We start from the raw sequence: 16,897 nt of genomic DNA, 5'->3' as shown, positions 1-16,897 counted from the left end.
TGTGTACACTCACCTTCTTCATTGGTGCTTTTGTAATAGACTTGCTGATTAATCATCAGCGATCAATACCAGGAAATGACTAATTCTCGATTAGGCTTTAAGTTTGAATCTCAAAATTCTGTCCAACGTCAACAAGTGTAACAAGTGTAAAGATTTAAAAAATAATAATAATTTTCAAAAGTACGTGAAAAAAGATTTTAAAAACCATCATAAATATTTTACATCCTCATATTTCTTTCTTTCTTTTTTCAGATGTAATTGTGTGTGTAAACTGAATCATTTCTAAATCATGGCTGAATAAGTCCTCTGAAAAGTTGTGAGGCATTTTATGTAATAAAGGTTATCGTTGTTAAGATATTTTATAGCAAACCTTATGGAAAATCACAAGCATTCCATTTGATCATCTGTTTTTCATGTGTGATAATATGAGAGATTTGTGATCACGGTGGTGGGGGGGGGCCTTGTGTCCTTGGAAATGTGGGGGAAAACGAAACATAAAAAATCATGACACAAGGAAATGAACGTGTAAAAAAAAAAAAAAAAAATCATATTTGAAAATACTTAAATCATGAAAAAAATCATGTGAAAATAAATTAAACCCATGTGAAATCAAATGATTAATTTAAAAAAATTGTGTATAAAATGAAAAAGTTTCCAAAAACAAAATCACTTGGAAATGAATAAATCATGTGTAAAATAATAATAATAATAATTTTTTAAAATCACACAAATGAATGTTAAAAGTCTCAGTTTAATCACACAGTAATCATGTGTTTTAAAAAAATTCATGTGAAAATAAACGTATGATGAGAAAATCACTGGAAAAGAAATTCATTATTTGTAAATAAATAAATAATAATAAAAAATTTAAATTCACAATTCGCATTTAATCATGCAAAATTTAAATCAATCATGAAAAATCATGTGAATACAAATGACAAAATAAATGGAAAATATGGGCAAAAAAAAAAAAAAAAGACTTCTGACTTTAAGAAACCGCATGTGAAAAGTGCCTGAAATGTAAAACGTGACATGGAAATTATGTTTCAGCATCTTTAAATTAAACTTTAGGATATTCAAGGCTGCATAATGCCAACATATCTATTAAATAAATGTCAATTCTATCAGATAGGATCGGGATCATGTGACAATGTGCTAATCCGCTCTGGCTAGCATTTTTGGATAAAGCAGTCATTTTGTTTTTTCCATAATTCTAAACGTTCCATCTTCTTACTCAGAAATTTATGATGTATATGTGAGTATTTAACATATTAGACAGTTGTTGGTTTCGTTTGATTATCGTAGCAATTAAAGGATGCGAGCTACTCAACACCGTTGTTGTTAGCTCTCCTTTCATGGGTTAGCAAGGCTAGCGTTTCTGGGTATAATAATAATAATAATAATAATAATAATAATAATAATAATAATCCCAATATGTAGTTGTGGTAGCTCTGTTGTTTCAGTACGCTTTCCGTTTGTATGAATTAATAGTAGGATTGTTTAAGATGTTAAGTAACACTTCCTGGTTCTCTCTTTGTTTTGTTTTTTTGTTTTGTTTTTTTTGCAATGCAGGGAACTGCTAGTGAAGCAACTTTAGTAGCGCTTCTTGCCGCTCGCACCAGAATCGTGAAACATGTTCAAGCTGATCATCCTGAGTGGACCGAAGTGCACATCATGTCTAAATTAGTAGCCTACACGTCAAACCAGGTCAGAGCCTGTGTGAATTCACATACAGAAAGAATTATACAGTATGTCCAAGAACATTCCTGGTTTGGTTTGTTTACCTCCTTCGTGCTTGAACTCCACCCTGACCACACCCTGACCACACCCTTTCCTCACAGAGACCAAACCAGGATGCGTTAATAACATGTAATTCTATATAAAGATACATTATCAAGGTATATCGTACATGTTTTGAATGTTTAGATAGAAAAGGGTTTTTATTTTAATTTACATATATTTTTTTATAATAAAACATTGCATGTGTGTGTATTTTTGTCAGGGATTCTGGTCAGGAGAATATTTTCGTTAATGGTTTGGAAAGTTTTGAATGTTCTTCACCCCACAGGCTCATTCATCCGTGGAGAGAGCAGGTCTAATAGGAGGCGTGAATATGAAAAAACTTCCCACTGACGGCAAGTTCGCCGTGAGGGGCGAGGAAATGAGGAAAGCCATTGAGGAGGACAAAGCAGCAGGTCTCATTCCCTTCTATGTAAGTAGAAAGGCAAACCTGTACGAATCCACCCATATACAGTAAGAGACAATCGGTTAAGATGTCTAATGAACAAAGACATTTGCGCAATCGCGGAACTCGACGCAAAATCAAGCTAACTCCGCAATATTTGGAGGAGTTTGCGTTTTTTTTTTTTCTTTCAATATTACCGCAAATTTTTTGCAGATTTGGGCCAAGACGTGTCATGTGACATCATCACAACATGCATTCAGCCAAAGCCCTGTTCTGTTCTTTTCACGTGCGGAGAACATGAGTACAGCGGACAGGTCTCGTTTACCAACAAACATCATTGCAGAAGATATTATTGCGATTTGAACATTTCCGCCAATTAAAAAAAAAAACTTTTTTGATAAAAGCAGGAGAGAAATCGAGAATTTTTGGTCGCGACAATCACAAAAAAAAAAAAAACAACATTTTGTAAATAACATGATCTTCAGAAGTGTGGCTGTAAAAACGTTGGTGTAAATAAGATTTTCAGGTGCGAATTTTCTAGTGCTAGCTAAGAGTGCTTTTCTAACGCCGTAAACGTTACGATTTGATCAAATTGTCGGTTATGCGCTGTAGCAAAATGAATATAAACCTAATAGATTCAGATTGTACTGTAAATTATACGAATAAATGAACTCAGCAAAAAAAAAAAAAAGTCCCTTTTTCAGGCGACGGGATTTTAAAGATCATTTTGTAAAATCCAAATAGGCTTTACAGATCTTTATTGGAAAGGGTTTAAATAATGTTTTTCATGCTGGTTCAATGAACCATTAAAAATATTGCACATGCACCTGTGGAACAGTCCTTAAGACATGAACAGTTTACAGGCGGGAGGCAGTAATTACGGTCACAGTTACAATAATTTAGGACAGTAAAGAGACCTTTCTACTGACTCTGAAAAACACCAGAATAAAGATGTCTAGGGTTCCTGCTCACCTGCATGAACATGCCATAGGCCTGCTGCAGGGAGGCATGAGGACTGCAGATGTGTCCAGAGCAATAAACTGCAATGTCTGTAATGTAAGATGCCTGAGACGGTGCTACAGGGAGACAGGAAGGACAGCCGATCGTTCTTGCAGTGGAAAATTACACGTGACCATGTGTCCCTCCAGACGTAATTGAGAACTTGTAAATGCCTTGGTGGAAGAGTGGAGGAACATCTCACAGCAAGAATTGACCAATGAGGATGAGATGCATTGTAGTACTTAAAGTAGCTGGAGGCCACCAGATACTGACTGTTCCTATTAATATTGACCCCCCCCCCCCCACCCCTTTATTCTTTATTTGTGAAACTTGCTCAGTTTATGTCTCTTCTGTTGAATTTTTTTTATGTTAATACAAATATTTACCCATGTTAAGAAATTTGCTAGAAATAAAAGCAGTTGAACATGAGAGGACGCAAAGTTATCCAACAGAAGGAAACGATTCTTCAGTGATTATTTCAGTGAGCAGTGATCAGTTGCACGAAGAGGGATTAGTCAAATACCATGACTGACATTTACCTCAGGAGATCGGACTAGAGAGTCTCGCATGGACGATGCTTAGGATCAAAATGAGTACTCGTTTTCCATTGTATACTGCATGGTCAAATTTGTTATTTTCATGATGCACATAATTAAATGAAAATGAAATGTAATAATCACCTAGTTGTTTTTAGACAACCAACGTGTTTTGACGTCTTTCAGTGAAATTGGCATGGAAGAGTGTATTAAAGCGTTCAGTTCAGTTTGTATATTATTTATAAAATGGACACCTGTGAAGGGTTTCTCATATATTCCTTAATTCTTTATAAAATTCCTCCTTCCTTCCCTCCAGTTTTGTGCCACACTGGGAACGACTGCGTCATGTGCATTTGACCACATCACTGAGCTCGGACCCATATGTGAGTAAAAGTGGCCTTCTGTCTGTTCTCTCGTTTGGTTTTATGTTGCAGTCACAGTGATTAGGGTCTTTTGCCACAGGTAACACAGAGGGGATATGGATGCACATTGACGCTGCCTACGCAGGAAGTGCATTCATCTGTCCTGAGTTCCGACCTCTCTTGGATGGCGTGGAGGTGAGATATGGAGATGTTTATTATGGGTTTTTTATTAAATAATTTTTATTTATGGACGTGTCAGCTCTTTGTATATTTGCCAGTAGGTTTTCCTTCATGGGAAAGTCTTCAGGATTTTGCACTTTCCATTCTCTTGTTGCTGTTGTTGTTCTTGTTGTTGTTGTTATTAACTCCAAGAGAAAGTGAAAAGAGACTGATGAGAGAATGAGTGTTTATAGTTGCTATTACGTAAGTGATAGGACAGAATGGCTATTGGCTGAATGTTGGCACCCAAACCTTAACCCAAAATTAGTTTGCCTACCTGGGTTACTTATTTCCTAGATGTTCCACAACATTAAATGGTTAAAAGGCATAACATGTTCATTACAAAAATATATATTCAAAATGATAATCCTTGGGGAAAACAGCTGTGGTTTAAAAGGAAATGTTTGTTTTTGCTTGCTAGTTTGTGTTTTCTTGCTAGGTTGTTTTTGCTAGTTAGTTAGCCAGCCTTTTAAGCTCATTTCTAGCAGTTTGTTGGCTAGCTGGATTCCCACCCCAATATCAAAGTCTCCTCCTGAGACATGTGAGTGGTGGTATATGGTTACAATCAGTTTTGCTATATTTAATTGTTGACATAACGCAGCCCATCCATCAAGTCAACCAGGCTGGTTTTTCTTGCTAGTTTGCTTTTGCTTGCCATTTTAATCTTTCAGCTAGTTGCTAGCAGTTCTTTAGATAGCAGGTTTCCAATACCTACCTCATTATCCAAATCGCCTCCAAATGCATATGAACGGTAATTTATGGGTTCAAATCTCTTTGCCATATTTACCTATTGAAGCCCATCAAGCAAAGGTCAGACCAATACGTCCTTCGACGTGTGTGCGTGTGCGCGCACGAGCAAAAGTATTCAAATGTCAAAACCGATGTGCGCTGGAGTGAGTTATGTGTGGAGAAATTGTCTGGAAATTAGAGAGCTTTTGAGTTGCCCTGGCACCCAGCTGAGTATTGTGGAGATAAGGGTAAAGTAATTTCCTGAGGCGCATACAGACCTTTAGATAAGCCCCTCCTTTTCCCTCCATAACAAAATCTGCCTGTTTATAAGCACCAGTTCAAACAATGCTGTTCAGGCCATGCTTAGCTGAAAAGGCCCTGGTCTTTATCAAAAAAAAAAGCTGGAATGACAGCACGATGCCGTTTCCTGTATTGGGACCGGTTGCCAGGAAGCAAATAGGATGTAGTAGCTCGCATGGCAACAATCATACGTTCCGTATAGCATCCACGGTTTTATTCTCGGACCCACAGTCTAGCGTCATTGCAGCAGATGGAGAGGATATTGAGCAAAAGACGCCTGGGCAAATAGATCAGAAGACAGATAGAGACAGAGAGAGAGAGTGCCTGTTAGATGGCAGGTGTGACAGCTGATTAAAGTTTTAAACCAATATTGCATCCATTTATGCTTGCAACAGGAACCACTGGTAACAAAGGGTAGCCAGGAGGACGCGTTATCACCATTCTTGACCCGATTGCGTATCGTTTATAATTATCACCAATTGCAATCAACAACTTCCTGTTGGTTATCATTTTAGAACGATCAAATAAATGTGTACGAGATCACATCAATTAAAATGTCTTTGTGTGTTTGAGAAGGCGAATAAAACTCCTTGTCTAATATTTACTTTTTCACTGAACAAACAAACATTAGTTTGCATAGAACGCGATGTGTAATTACTAAGGATCTTGAGAACAATACATAAAGGGACTGATTTTATGTCAGTTTATGTATAACTGTACTGGGAGAGGGGGGTTAAACAGAATTCATTGCATACATATTTTTTGTTAAATGATCAGATTTACTAGGTATATGTTGTTGTTGTTGTTTTCCAGTTTGCTGACTCCTTCAACTTTAATCCTCACAAGTGGATGTTGGTGAACTTCGACTGCTCTACGATGTGGTGAGTTTGTGGTGTTCGTTTCATATTACACTTTCTCCGTTTCATACCGAGACCCATTTCGCCAAGCGGATTCCAGAGACTCATATTAGTCTTTCCTATCCATTTGGAAACTGATCTTGCAGGAAGACAAATCCAGCTGCTGTCTCTGTCAGCGCCGGATAAACAGGATATGAGACAGACAGGGACCGAGCGCATGAGGAGGCGTATTAGGGTTTAATATTATGGCTACTTTTTTTTTTTCAAGGTGATGTTTTACGTGCACAAGTGAGTCATGAAATTCAAACATTTATTTGTGCCACAGTTCTGTTCACGATTCTGATTGGTCAGAAGGCATTGGTCCATTTTCTATCATAGCAGTTCATGCCCTTGTTGAATGTTGGCATTTCTATAGAAACAACTTAAGCATGTATGGTGGCATTTTCTATAAGATGGTTATTTGCCATTTCATGGAAGGAGGCTCCAGTTTCAGTGCTTTGGTAAAGCATTTTGAAAAAGAAAGGAAACAGTAGGAATTGTGGGTTCTTTGTAACTTGACAAGCTGCAGGGGTTTTTTTTACTTATTAACATCATGAGAGAGACTATAAGAGAGGCTGGTGAGGGAGCGAGTCTTTATTTCAATTCAGTTTTATTTGTATAGCTCGTTTAACCGGTGTCCATAGTGTACATATTACCATTATTATTATTTTTTTACTAATTTAGTTCTTTTTTTTTCCTATTGTATATATATATTTTTAGATACTTTATTTCAATTCTATTCCTATTTAATGTGTATTCTTTCCTATCTGTTTTTTGTGTAATTGAGCTGCTGTAACGAGGGAATTTCCCCAGTGTGGGATCAATAAAGGTTATCTTATCTTATCATAACAGTGGACATTGTCTCAAAGCAGCTTTACAGAAAAACATAAAAACAGGATAGAGATTTTAAGTTTGTGGATTTAACCATATTGAGCGAGCCGGTGGTGACGGTGGTGAGGAAAAACTCCCTAAGATGATATGAGGAAGAAACCTTGAGAGGAACCAGACTCAGAAGGGAACCCGTCTTCTTCTGGGTAACGACAGATAGTGTGAAAGTAAAAGAAAGTTCATTATGGTTTTAATACGAAGTCTGTTTGTTGAACTAGTCCACTGTTCACTAAAGGAGACCTGAGTGCAGAACTGCATGTGGTAATTGCAGTCCCAAGGCCATCGCAGCAACCGTAGTCCCAGCAACCACAGCGAGAACGTCCATATGGAATTGAGGTCCAAAACTATTTTCTATGGTACATCAAGCGGTACCATCCTCAGCAATCTCCAGGCTGTAGCCTCCAGTTGATGAGAGGTAGGGCATCAGGATGGATCAGGCAGGTCAGAAGAGCAGAAAGGGTCAGAATCTCTGGCATCTTTATAAAATCAGGTGTGGCTTGACAGAAGGAGAGGGAGGTAAAGTGTGGGAAAGATTGTGATGCTTACTATCCCGTGATGGATAAGACTGTGTACTTTGTATTTGTACCATCACTATTTAATTTTAGGTGTATTTGTTCTACTTGCTTGTCTCAGAGACTTTTATTCCTAAGCATATTGTCTGAGGTTTTATTTATCTTTTAATTATGTACTGTCTGTATATATCCAAACAGTAAGTAAGCAAGACTAGGATGTAGGCGGAATGGTGATACTTTATATACACTTAATATAATTTATAGAGCAGCTTATATTCCGGAAATTCTCTTTCCTCAATGTCCTTATTCAAGTCACCAAATTGTTCCTGATGAAATATGTGCTAAAATGATACCATACATGCCTTAGAAATATACCCACAAACATTTGGCCGTATAGAGTAAATACAAATTGCATTGTTCTGACCAGTCGAATTTCTCTTGAGTCCTAAAAAGAAAATGAAACGCAACAACTATTTTGTGGCTTTTCTAACAAAACCATGCCTGAAACTGATGTTGAAAAATGTTGGAAATGTCATTTAGGGTGAAGAGAAGGGCTGATATTATTGGGGCGTTTAAGATGGACCCACTTTATCTGAAGCATGACCACCAAGAGTCAGGTATTTCTGCTGCACCCACACAATACTAGCAGTGCAAATTAATAATTATTATTATTGCAATAATGATAATGGCATCTTAGCCGGTCAAAATATCTTAAATATAATCAGATGTATCTAGCATTCTTTATTTAGATAAGACTTATTAAGATTACAACAAGCCGAATATATGATTATTAAATGTATTTCTGGAGATCTTTACAAATTTCAAGCTTGAAATACTCTTGGTTTTGCTAATATTGAGGATTTATTTCTTGAAAGAAGCAAAATTATCTGTTCGTGGAATTCTAGCATAGTAATAGGAAATACTAGATAAAGTTCATCATATTCAAGATATTGTCACTTGCCTAGTTGTCATGTTCCTTGGAGTGAGTGCTAATGTAAAAATGTATTCCGGTATCTTGAATACAAAACACAACATTCATGCTACAGCTACCAGTAGGATGGAAGAAAAACACCCAGTCAGGAAGGTGTCCTCAACCCAGAGTTCAGCATATGATGTCAGGCCAACATGGCTGCACACTCCGACAACAGTTTAATCTGACACATCTTACTTTTTTTACTTTACATTGACCAACACGGACACATCAGTAAATGATGAAAGTAAATAAACTCATGTTAGCTTGCTATTTCTACATTGTATTTTCTACTCTGAGCTAAGAGCAAAGCCAGGTTGATTATACATGATAAACAGTATTCACATTAGTATTTTTTTTTTTTTAGTCCATCACTCTCCCCCGTCCGTGAAACGGCACACTCTAATTACCCATCATGCTCCGCTCTGCCTTTTGCTCATCTCCCATTGTGAGCACAATAGCAGCTCGGCGAGCCACACAGCTGTGCAGCTGCAGCCGGCCTCTAATTGCGCTGACAGCAAGACAAAAGGGGTGGCCGTGTCTGTCCGAGCACACACGCACGCGCGTACACACATACGCACACACGCACACGCACACACACACACACACTTCACAGGCCTATCCATCGCTTGCACACAAAGCCCGTGCCCACCTCAAACAACACAAGCCTAATGAAGTTACGCTGCACCGCTCCAGGGTTTTCTGCTTTATAAGGAGTGTAATGGCGATGACATCATCAGCATCCACGTACCGTACACACCGTGGTGCAACAATATCGCACTTTTCCGTATATCCGTTTCCCAGATCGAACACAAACCTCAGTAAAATGTGCAGAGTGTACGTCAACAACACAACACACGTCATAATGATCTTTGGATGCTTGTTTTTTTTTCTTCCCATTTACGTACATGATATTAAACACATTCATGGGGTCAAACAGGCTGAACTTCTGAAATGACGAGCTGAAACGTGTGTGGGGGGGGGATGAAATTCTATTAAATTTCATTTGTCCAAGTACTTTTGAGCCTGAGAAAAGGGAATGACTTTTCACAATAACAATAACAACAACAAAAATTCCTAAATGCAGTAATTTTCTTAAACACCTTGAATTAAAGTTGAAAGTCTACACTTTTAATCGTGTCTTGGAAATCCGTCACGGTTGTGTGCAGAAACAAGTTTTCCCGAGGTTGGGAAAACTTGTTTCCAAATACTTATGGACCTGATTTGTATATACGGATTTATTTCAACTTTCAGATATATTAAAAATCCGAATGTCACCCAAAACATACTTAAAGATATCTCTGTAATACATCATTTATATATTAATGGCAGTTTCACATAACTGAATTCACCTTAAAGAGTTTTCTGTTCAGAATTCACAGAGCCAGACGGCGTAGAATCATCCAAAGTTATTTGGTAAACTGAATGCTTTAAGGTGCTAGAATTGATTTAATGTGAAAGGATATAAAAAAAAAGAGAAAAAAACCTGCTGGATGTCGTCTTTGATCTGATTCATTTACCCTTATCTTGTTTTGTTTTGTTTTTGTTTGCAGGATTAGTGACGGATTATAGAGTAAGTACTTGAGTGTCTTTATTCCTTCTTGGGTGTGAGTTTGTGTAATAGTATATTGAAACGTCCGCTGTCTGTGTGTTTTTCTAGAAGGAGAGGTGTGCGACAGATTTTTTAAAAAATTCTTCAGAAGTTTTTTCAGCGTTACCACATACCTGTTTCACGCAGGGTTGCCAGGTTTAAGCACAATTTCCTGTCCAACTGCATCTCAAAAACCTACGCAAAAAAAAAAAAGAAGAGCTGAACCTAGCTAAAACGTTTGGGTGTTACATAGATTTTACGTCTTTAACTCGCGCCACTGTGGTGCACACACATTTCTGATGTAAGGACACGACATAATCCCACTCATAATCCTCATAATCTTTTCCAACAACAGAAATGGTTCTGTACAGCCTAGACGCACCAACTGCACTTGCACTTTTCCTTTGTTTGTTATAGCGTTTTATACAGAATTTGATTAGATTTAATTCAAACAAGATCTTGGTGAATGCAGACTATAAAAAATTATTATTATTTTTTTTTAAATCAAACCCACAGACTTTCCTTAGTTGGTGTGAAAAGTGGACCCTGGCAATCAGAGCGAACAGCATAGTTTAAATAGTTGTAGTGTACATATAGAGGTTCACATTTACTGTGAAGTGCATTTTGTTTAAATGTACAGTACATAACAAGTAAGAACTTTTATTTTGTCTGAGCTCAGGCTTGTGATTTGTCTTTAATTGCTAATAAACACGCACGCACACACACACACACACCACAGAGTTCCTAGTATCTATCTGGCATCATTCTAAGGATTTCGTTTGTAATGCAGTATTGGAACTGATTAGGACAGGTTTTTCACAGTCATGTTCAATGGAGAACCTTTTGCCAGTGCGTGTTCATGTGTCGTCTCTGATCTCGTCTCCTCGCAGCACTGGCAGATCCCACTTGGTCGAAGGTTCCGCTCGCTGAAATTGTGGTTCGTGTTGCGCATGTACGGACGCCGAGGCCTGCAGCAGCACATCCGCAAGGTAATGACCCAAAACTGACCTGTCAATCAAGTCGGCTCCACCGTACCGTACGCCCGTTTCCTGTCAGGTTCCAGACGATCGTTGTTTGCGTATCTAGATTAGATAAATGCATTTCCATGCCTTATGTGATGCGGCAAATTTCTTTTCTGACAATTAGCGAAAAGCTACAGTACAGAGTCAACTTACAACGCTTCACTTTTTTTTCCTGTACAAATCTTCATTGCTCAATCTTCGAATAGTAGAATAGCCAAGAGAATTCCTATTTACAAATTAAAGGAGAATTTTTAGTCGAGAGGCTTCTCGTAGCTTGAGGGCAAAACTAAACAACCAAACCAAAGATGTCTTGGCTGTTAGATTCTTCCTAAAGAGGAATACATATATACGTATGCATTTGAGTAAGTACTGTTTGTGTCATAATGATTCTTTTACAAATTCTAGCAAGTCCCCAAACCAAATGACGAATTGGTCTTCGCATGCCTGCTATAGCGTTTTATGGCACTTCAGGTCTTCCTTGCATGATCTACGAATGTATTTATCCATCCTAACCTTGTACCGTACTGTATTTTCGAATAATAAACAGTTGCAGAATGAAATGAACAAAATGAATGAAAAGAAAGTAAGTTAGTTTTGTTTTTCATTCAATTTCATTCAATACAATCCGAAAAAAGAAAATAATAAAATAAATTAGTATAAATATGATGCGAGGGGGAGAAAAAAGGGTCCCAGCGTATATTTTTGTACATTTGGCAAATGCTTTTCATCCAGGATCCTATCCAAGCTAAACAGATTGAGGGCTAAAGGTTTTTTCTCATAGGGCCATGACTGCTCCTTTAAGAGTGCAAATGTTTGTCAGTGATGCGGTAGATCTTCTCTACCTTCGGTATATTCCTTTAAAATGTAGACAAGGTGCAGATTTTCCAACCCCGGCTTGTACAGATCAGAACAGTTTTCTTGAGCTCCCAGAGTAATGAGGTTTATTAATTTTATTTTTATTTTTTTCATCTGGATTTTAAAAATAGTGTGTTTGGCCAGAGAGGAGTCCTCATAATGAAGTGCTTGGCTGAGATTAAGGAAACACTTCGTCTACTTCTGACGCCTGTTCTTAGTCACGGTAATATCGTTAGCACGGCTGAGTTTATGCGCTTGGAAAAACCCTTTTGCGGCGGTTGTGACCATCTGAGGTCCCTGATGTAAAAGCTGCAGTACCCTTTCAATACAACACCGAAGAAAAGAATGAGACTGCTGCCTGCTGGACAAGTCGGGAACTGTAAGAATTCGTTTCAAACTCTTTATTTAATAGCTGTTTGGCCTTGATTAGGTTTTATAGACGTAGTTATTTCACTGTAAACATTTAATAAGACATTATATTAAAATACGATTAAGGAGACAACGCGTTTCAGTTGAACAAACAACATAGGTGTTTTGGCACACCAATAAACAAAGGCATTCTTTGGCTGCTGCCCCATAAAAACAGCCTATATAGTATTCATTACTGTTACTCAACAAAATTATATTTGCAAATAACTATATTTGCTTTATATAGATATGAAGTTGCTATGCAAAAAAAATAATAACATTGCGTTGCTTGCATTATACAGTAATTTCAATGCAAAATGTATTGTGTGTATCTAGGGTTCAGACACTCCGATTAAAAACAAGTACATTTTGCATCCACTATTTTTTGATCCTTTTAATGTTCACGCATACTTTTGAATTTTCAGAAAATTCTGTTTTACATGCTGTAAAATTTCAGTTCTGTGAAATATATCCGGCCATCCAGTGTCGAAACGAATGAATGTACTTGTAGAGTATATCGTTAATAATTTTCTAGCTTGTATCACTAGTTTTTCCTAGGATCATGTTTGTACTTGACCTTTATATACATGAAAATTAACTATATACTTAACTCTAATCTTAATCTTGTAACTTTTTCCATACAAATTGACTTATGTTTCTAGTTACAAATTTGCATACATGCCTGATGTCATTTTTCCAGCAAGTTGCACTGGCTAAGGAGTTTGAGAGTTTGCTGCTAGCAGATGAACGCTTTGAGATCTGTGCTGAAGTAGTGCTCGGCCTGGTCTGCTTCAGACTGAAGGTGGGATATACAAAGATTCAATCAATGTTCTCAATTTTATATTTCGTGGCATGCGATAATTATATATTTTGAATATATACTCACTGCCTACTTAATTAGGAACACCTATACACCTGGTCAATCATGCAATTAGCCATTAGATCATATGCCAGCAGTACAGAACATAAAATCATGCAGACACAAATCAAGAGCTTTAGTCAATCTTATTATCAAAGATCAGAATAGTCTCTAGAGTTTACACGTCATGGTGCGAAAAACAGCAGAAGACCACATCAGGTTCCTCTCCTTTCAGCCAAGAACAGGAATCTGAGGCTACAATGAAAAAGTGGATGATTGCAAGAAAGAGCAGGTATACAGGTGTTCCAATTTGTGCAATCCTTCAGTGTAAACACATACTAAAACACATACAAAAATGTTTATTTACATACATGAAAGTGTAGAAAGTATACAAAAACTTTTATTTAAAAAAAAATATATATATATATATATATATATATATATATATATATATACATATATATATATATACATATATATACACATATATATATATATACATATATATATATATATATACATATATATATACATATATACATATATATATATATATATATATATACATATATATATACATATATACATATATATATATATATATACATATATATACGTATATATATATATATATATATATATATATATATATATATACATATATTTTTTTTTAAATAAAAGTTTTTGTATACTTTCTACACTTTCATGTATGTAAATAAACATTTTTGTATATACACATATATATATATATATATATATATACACATATATATACATATATATATATATATATATATATACATATATATATATATATATATATACATATATATATATATATATATATATATATATATATACATATATATATATATACATATATATATACATATATATATATATATACATATATATATATATATACATATATATATACATATATATATACATATATATATATATATATACATATATATATATATATATACATATATATATATATATATATATATATATATATATATATACGTATATATATATATATATATATATATACATATACATATATATATATATATATACATATATATATATATACATATATATATATATATATATATATACATATATATATATGTATATGTATATATATATGTATATGTATATATACATATATATATACATATACATATATTAATATAAAACCTTAAGTTATTTTTCCTTATGCGTTTCGCTCAGGGCTCGAACGATCTGAACAAAACCCTGCTGAAGAGGATCAACAACAGTCGCAAGATCCACCTGGTGCCGTGCCAGCTGGCGGGTTTGTTCGTGTTGCGCTTGGCCGTGTGCGCTCGCACCACCGAGTCACGGCACATTCATGAGGCCTGGACTCTCATCACTCAGCTGGCGTCTGAGCTTCTCTGTGATAACCATCACTGAGCTCCGGGCACAGCACAGTGCTCGCTAATCATCCTCTCTTACACACATCCTGCTGCTGCCATTCTTTTTCACCTTTCTGCTTGTTTGACGTGTGTAAGGTCTGTCGGTGTTTGCAAAGGGATTATATACAATGTCTGAGTCCACTACCAAAAACGTACACAACTCTTTACTAATTAGATTCTTATTATCTCTTGCGAGGAGTCTCCAGTGTCGGCACTTCGTAGGATGTTTTTCCTGGTTTCTCAGAACAGTAACTCCCATTGATCATTTTCTTCTAACAGCACACCCCCAAAGTGTTGCATTCTTTACTTTACAGTGAATCTGCCAGGCATGAACTACCAGAAAACAAGTGTCTCTTCTTTAAAAAAAAAAAAAAAAAAAAAAAAAGGTTGTGGAAAGTATTATTCGGATTGGACTTACGCCTCACTTTTTTCTTAATGTTGCTTCTTCCTAAACAAAACGCACAAACTGGCTACCTAACGTTATCTCTGTGTTCGCTCCAAAATCACAACAATGCCTAATTTTCTGCTGCGTTTGTTAGAAATGTACAAAGACGGAATTATAATAATGATCAAATGAAACCATTTCTTGGTAGTGGACTTGCCTATATTTTCCTAAAGCCAATGTGTCTAATGTGTCTATAACGAATTATTATAATTGATTTTAACAATATATAAAATTAGGATGGGGCTTTATTGGTGGTTGTTAATGGAACAAAGTATAAAAGAGGTGTATTGGGTGTCATTGTGTTGTTGTTATTATATACTGTAGCCTGGTGTTGGATTTTTGTTGTTGTCTGGCTTGCTAACGCACACAAACCCTATTACTGTATCTTCAGAGATGGCGCAATTGAAAAGGATCAGACTCAAAGGTGCTTGCTTTAATCTAATGGGACATGATTTGGGTTTGGCTGTTATTCAGAAATAAATAAATGAAGGAATGAATGAATATCATGACAGTATTCCTTGATTTTTTCCTCAAAATGAGCTATATTGATCATATATAGGTGCATGATCACATACAATTGGGTCCAGTTTTAATACACTCTTTAAAAATATGAAAATAAATCAATAAAACCTTTATTATTCAAGCCTGCATTATTTAGAACTGGGACACATCCATTTTTATGAATTTTTCCACAAAAAAAAAACCCAAGGTTACAGTTGAATACATAATATACGTCTATATAGAACATATGCCAATAAATCCATCAATAGGTTTCTAAAGAAATGAGTTCACAGACGTGTTGAATGGAAATATTAATGGTACATTTGCTAATTCATGCAATTATCCAATCAGCTGATCATGTGTCAGCAGCATAATACATAAAATCATGCAGATACCAGTCAGGGGTGCTGTTCTTATCTTATTTGGGAAATCTTACTTTTATGAATTGAAAACCTGTATGAACAATGAATTCAAAGCAATTCTTGTGGTGGAAGCCAAGGTTCAATACATGTCAGATATGTTATGTTCTCCCATGTTCCCCAGCAATATATGGCCAGATCTGGATGCACTAACCTTAATCTGCTGTACTTCTTGAACCCGTCCACTCACATTGATCCCAAGTGCCGTGATGAGAACAGACAGCTGTAACATTTGGCTCCAAACAGCTGCCTGGGGGTAAAACCACCAGTCTGTTTCCTGCCTCAGTACTAACCTTGTAATGTCAAGCTCAGGCTACAGTAATATATTGTGTTAAAACCCAGCTGGTGAGAGAGTGGAGTGCACTGAACATTTTGATTCAAATATTGGTAGTGCACGTTTAAAGGATTATAAAATGACTTGTTAGTAAATATTAAATATAACATTTAATAAGGTTATGTATCCATGGAGAGGTCCATGGCCATTTTATTTGTAACTAGTGAACGCCACACTAGGTAGGGCCTACCTTTACTCTAAAAACAGCCTCAATTCTTTGTGGAATGGATAAAGCTCCAAAAAGAAAGCCCATTGGTGCACGGGCTCAAGTGGCGCAGCGCGGCACTGGAGTCTTGCCTCGGGTCGCTTGGTAGGCCTATAGCAAAATGAGAAGCAGACATGAGTATAGCAAGCTGTTGTGTAATATAGCAAACAGTTGTGTGTACATTATAAATGTATATACATAAATACAAACGGTAAATGTA

The 16,897-nt window shown here is 36.1% G+C and overlaps 1 protein-coding gene across 1 annotated transcript in view; it reads left to right on the top strand.

The window, feature by feature from the left end:
* Positions 1 to 15,719, top strand: part of ddc (dopa decarboxylase) — a 28,765-nt gene extending 13,046 nt beyond the window's left edge. The window contains exons 5-14 of the mRNA XM_017486726.3: positions 1,573 to 1,707; positions 2,069 to 2,212; positions 4,037 to 4,103; positions 4,183 to 4,277; positions 6,144 to 6,211; positions 8,167 to 8,243; positions 10,150 to 10,169; positions 11,078 to 11,176; positions 13,173 to 13,274; positions 14,571 to 15,719. Coding sequence (XP_017342215.1) covers positions 1,573 to 1,707; positions 2,069 to 2,212; positions 4,037 to 4,103; positions 4,183 to 4,277; positions 6,144 to 6,211; positions 8,167 to 8,243; positions 10,150 to 10,169; positions 11,078 to 11,176; positions 13,173 to 13,274; positions 14,571 to 14,771 — 1,008 coding nt within the window. The 3' untranslated portion in view covers positions 14,772 to 15,719. The remainder of the gene's footprint in view (positions 1 to 1,572; positions 1,708 to 2,068; positions 2,213 to 4,036; positions 4,104 to 4,182; positions 4,278 to 6,143; positions 6,212 to 8,166; positions 8,244 to 10,149; positions 10,170 to 11,077; positions 11,177 to 13,172; positions 13,275 to 14,570) is intronic.
* Positions 15,720 to 16,897: the final 1,178 nt, after the last annotated feature.

This window comes from Ictalurus punctatus, chromosome 1 (genome assembly GCF_001660625.3).
Source record: "Ictalurus punctatus breed USDA103 chromosome 1, Coco_2.0, whole genome shotgun sequence".
Classification (NCBI taxonomy): Eukaryota; Metazoa; Chordata; class Actinopteri; order Siluriformes; family Ictaluridae; genus Ictalurus; species Ictalurus punctatus.
The sequence above is the reverse complement of the archived record's forward strand: the minus strand, read 5'-3'. Positions and strand labels throughout refer to the sequence as shown.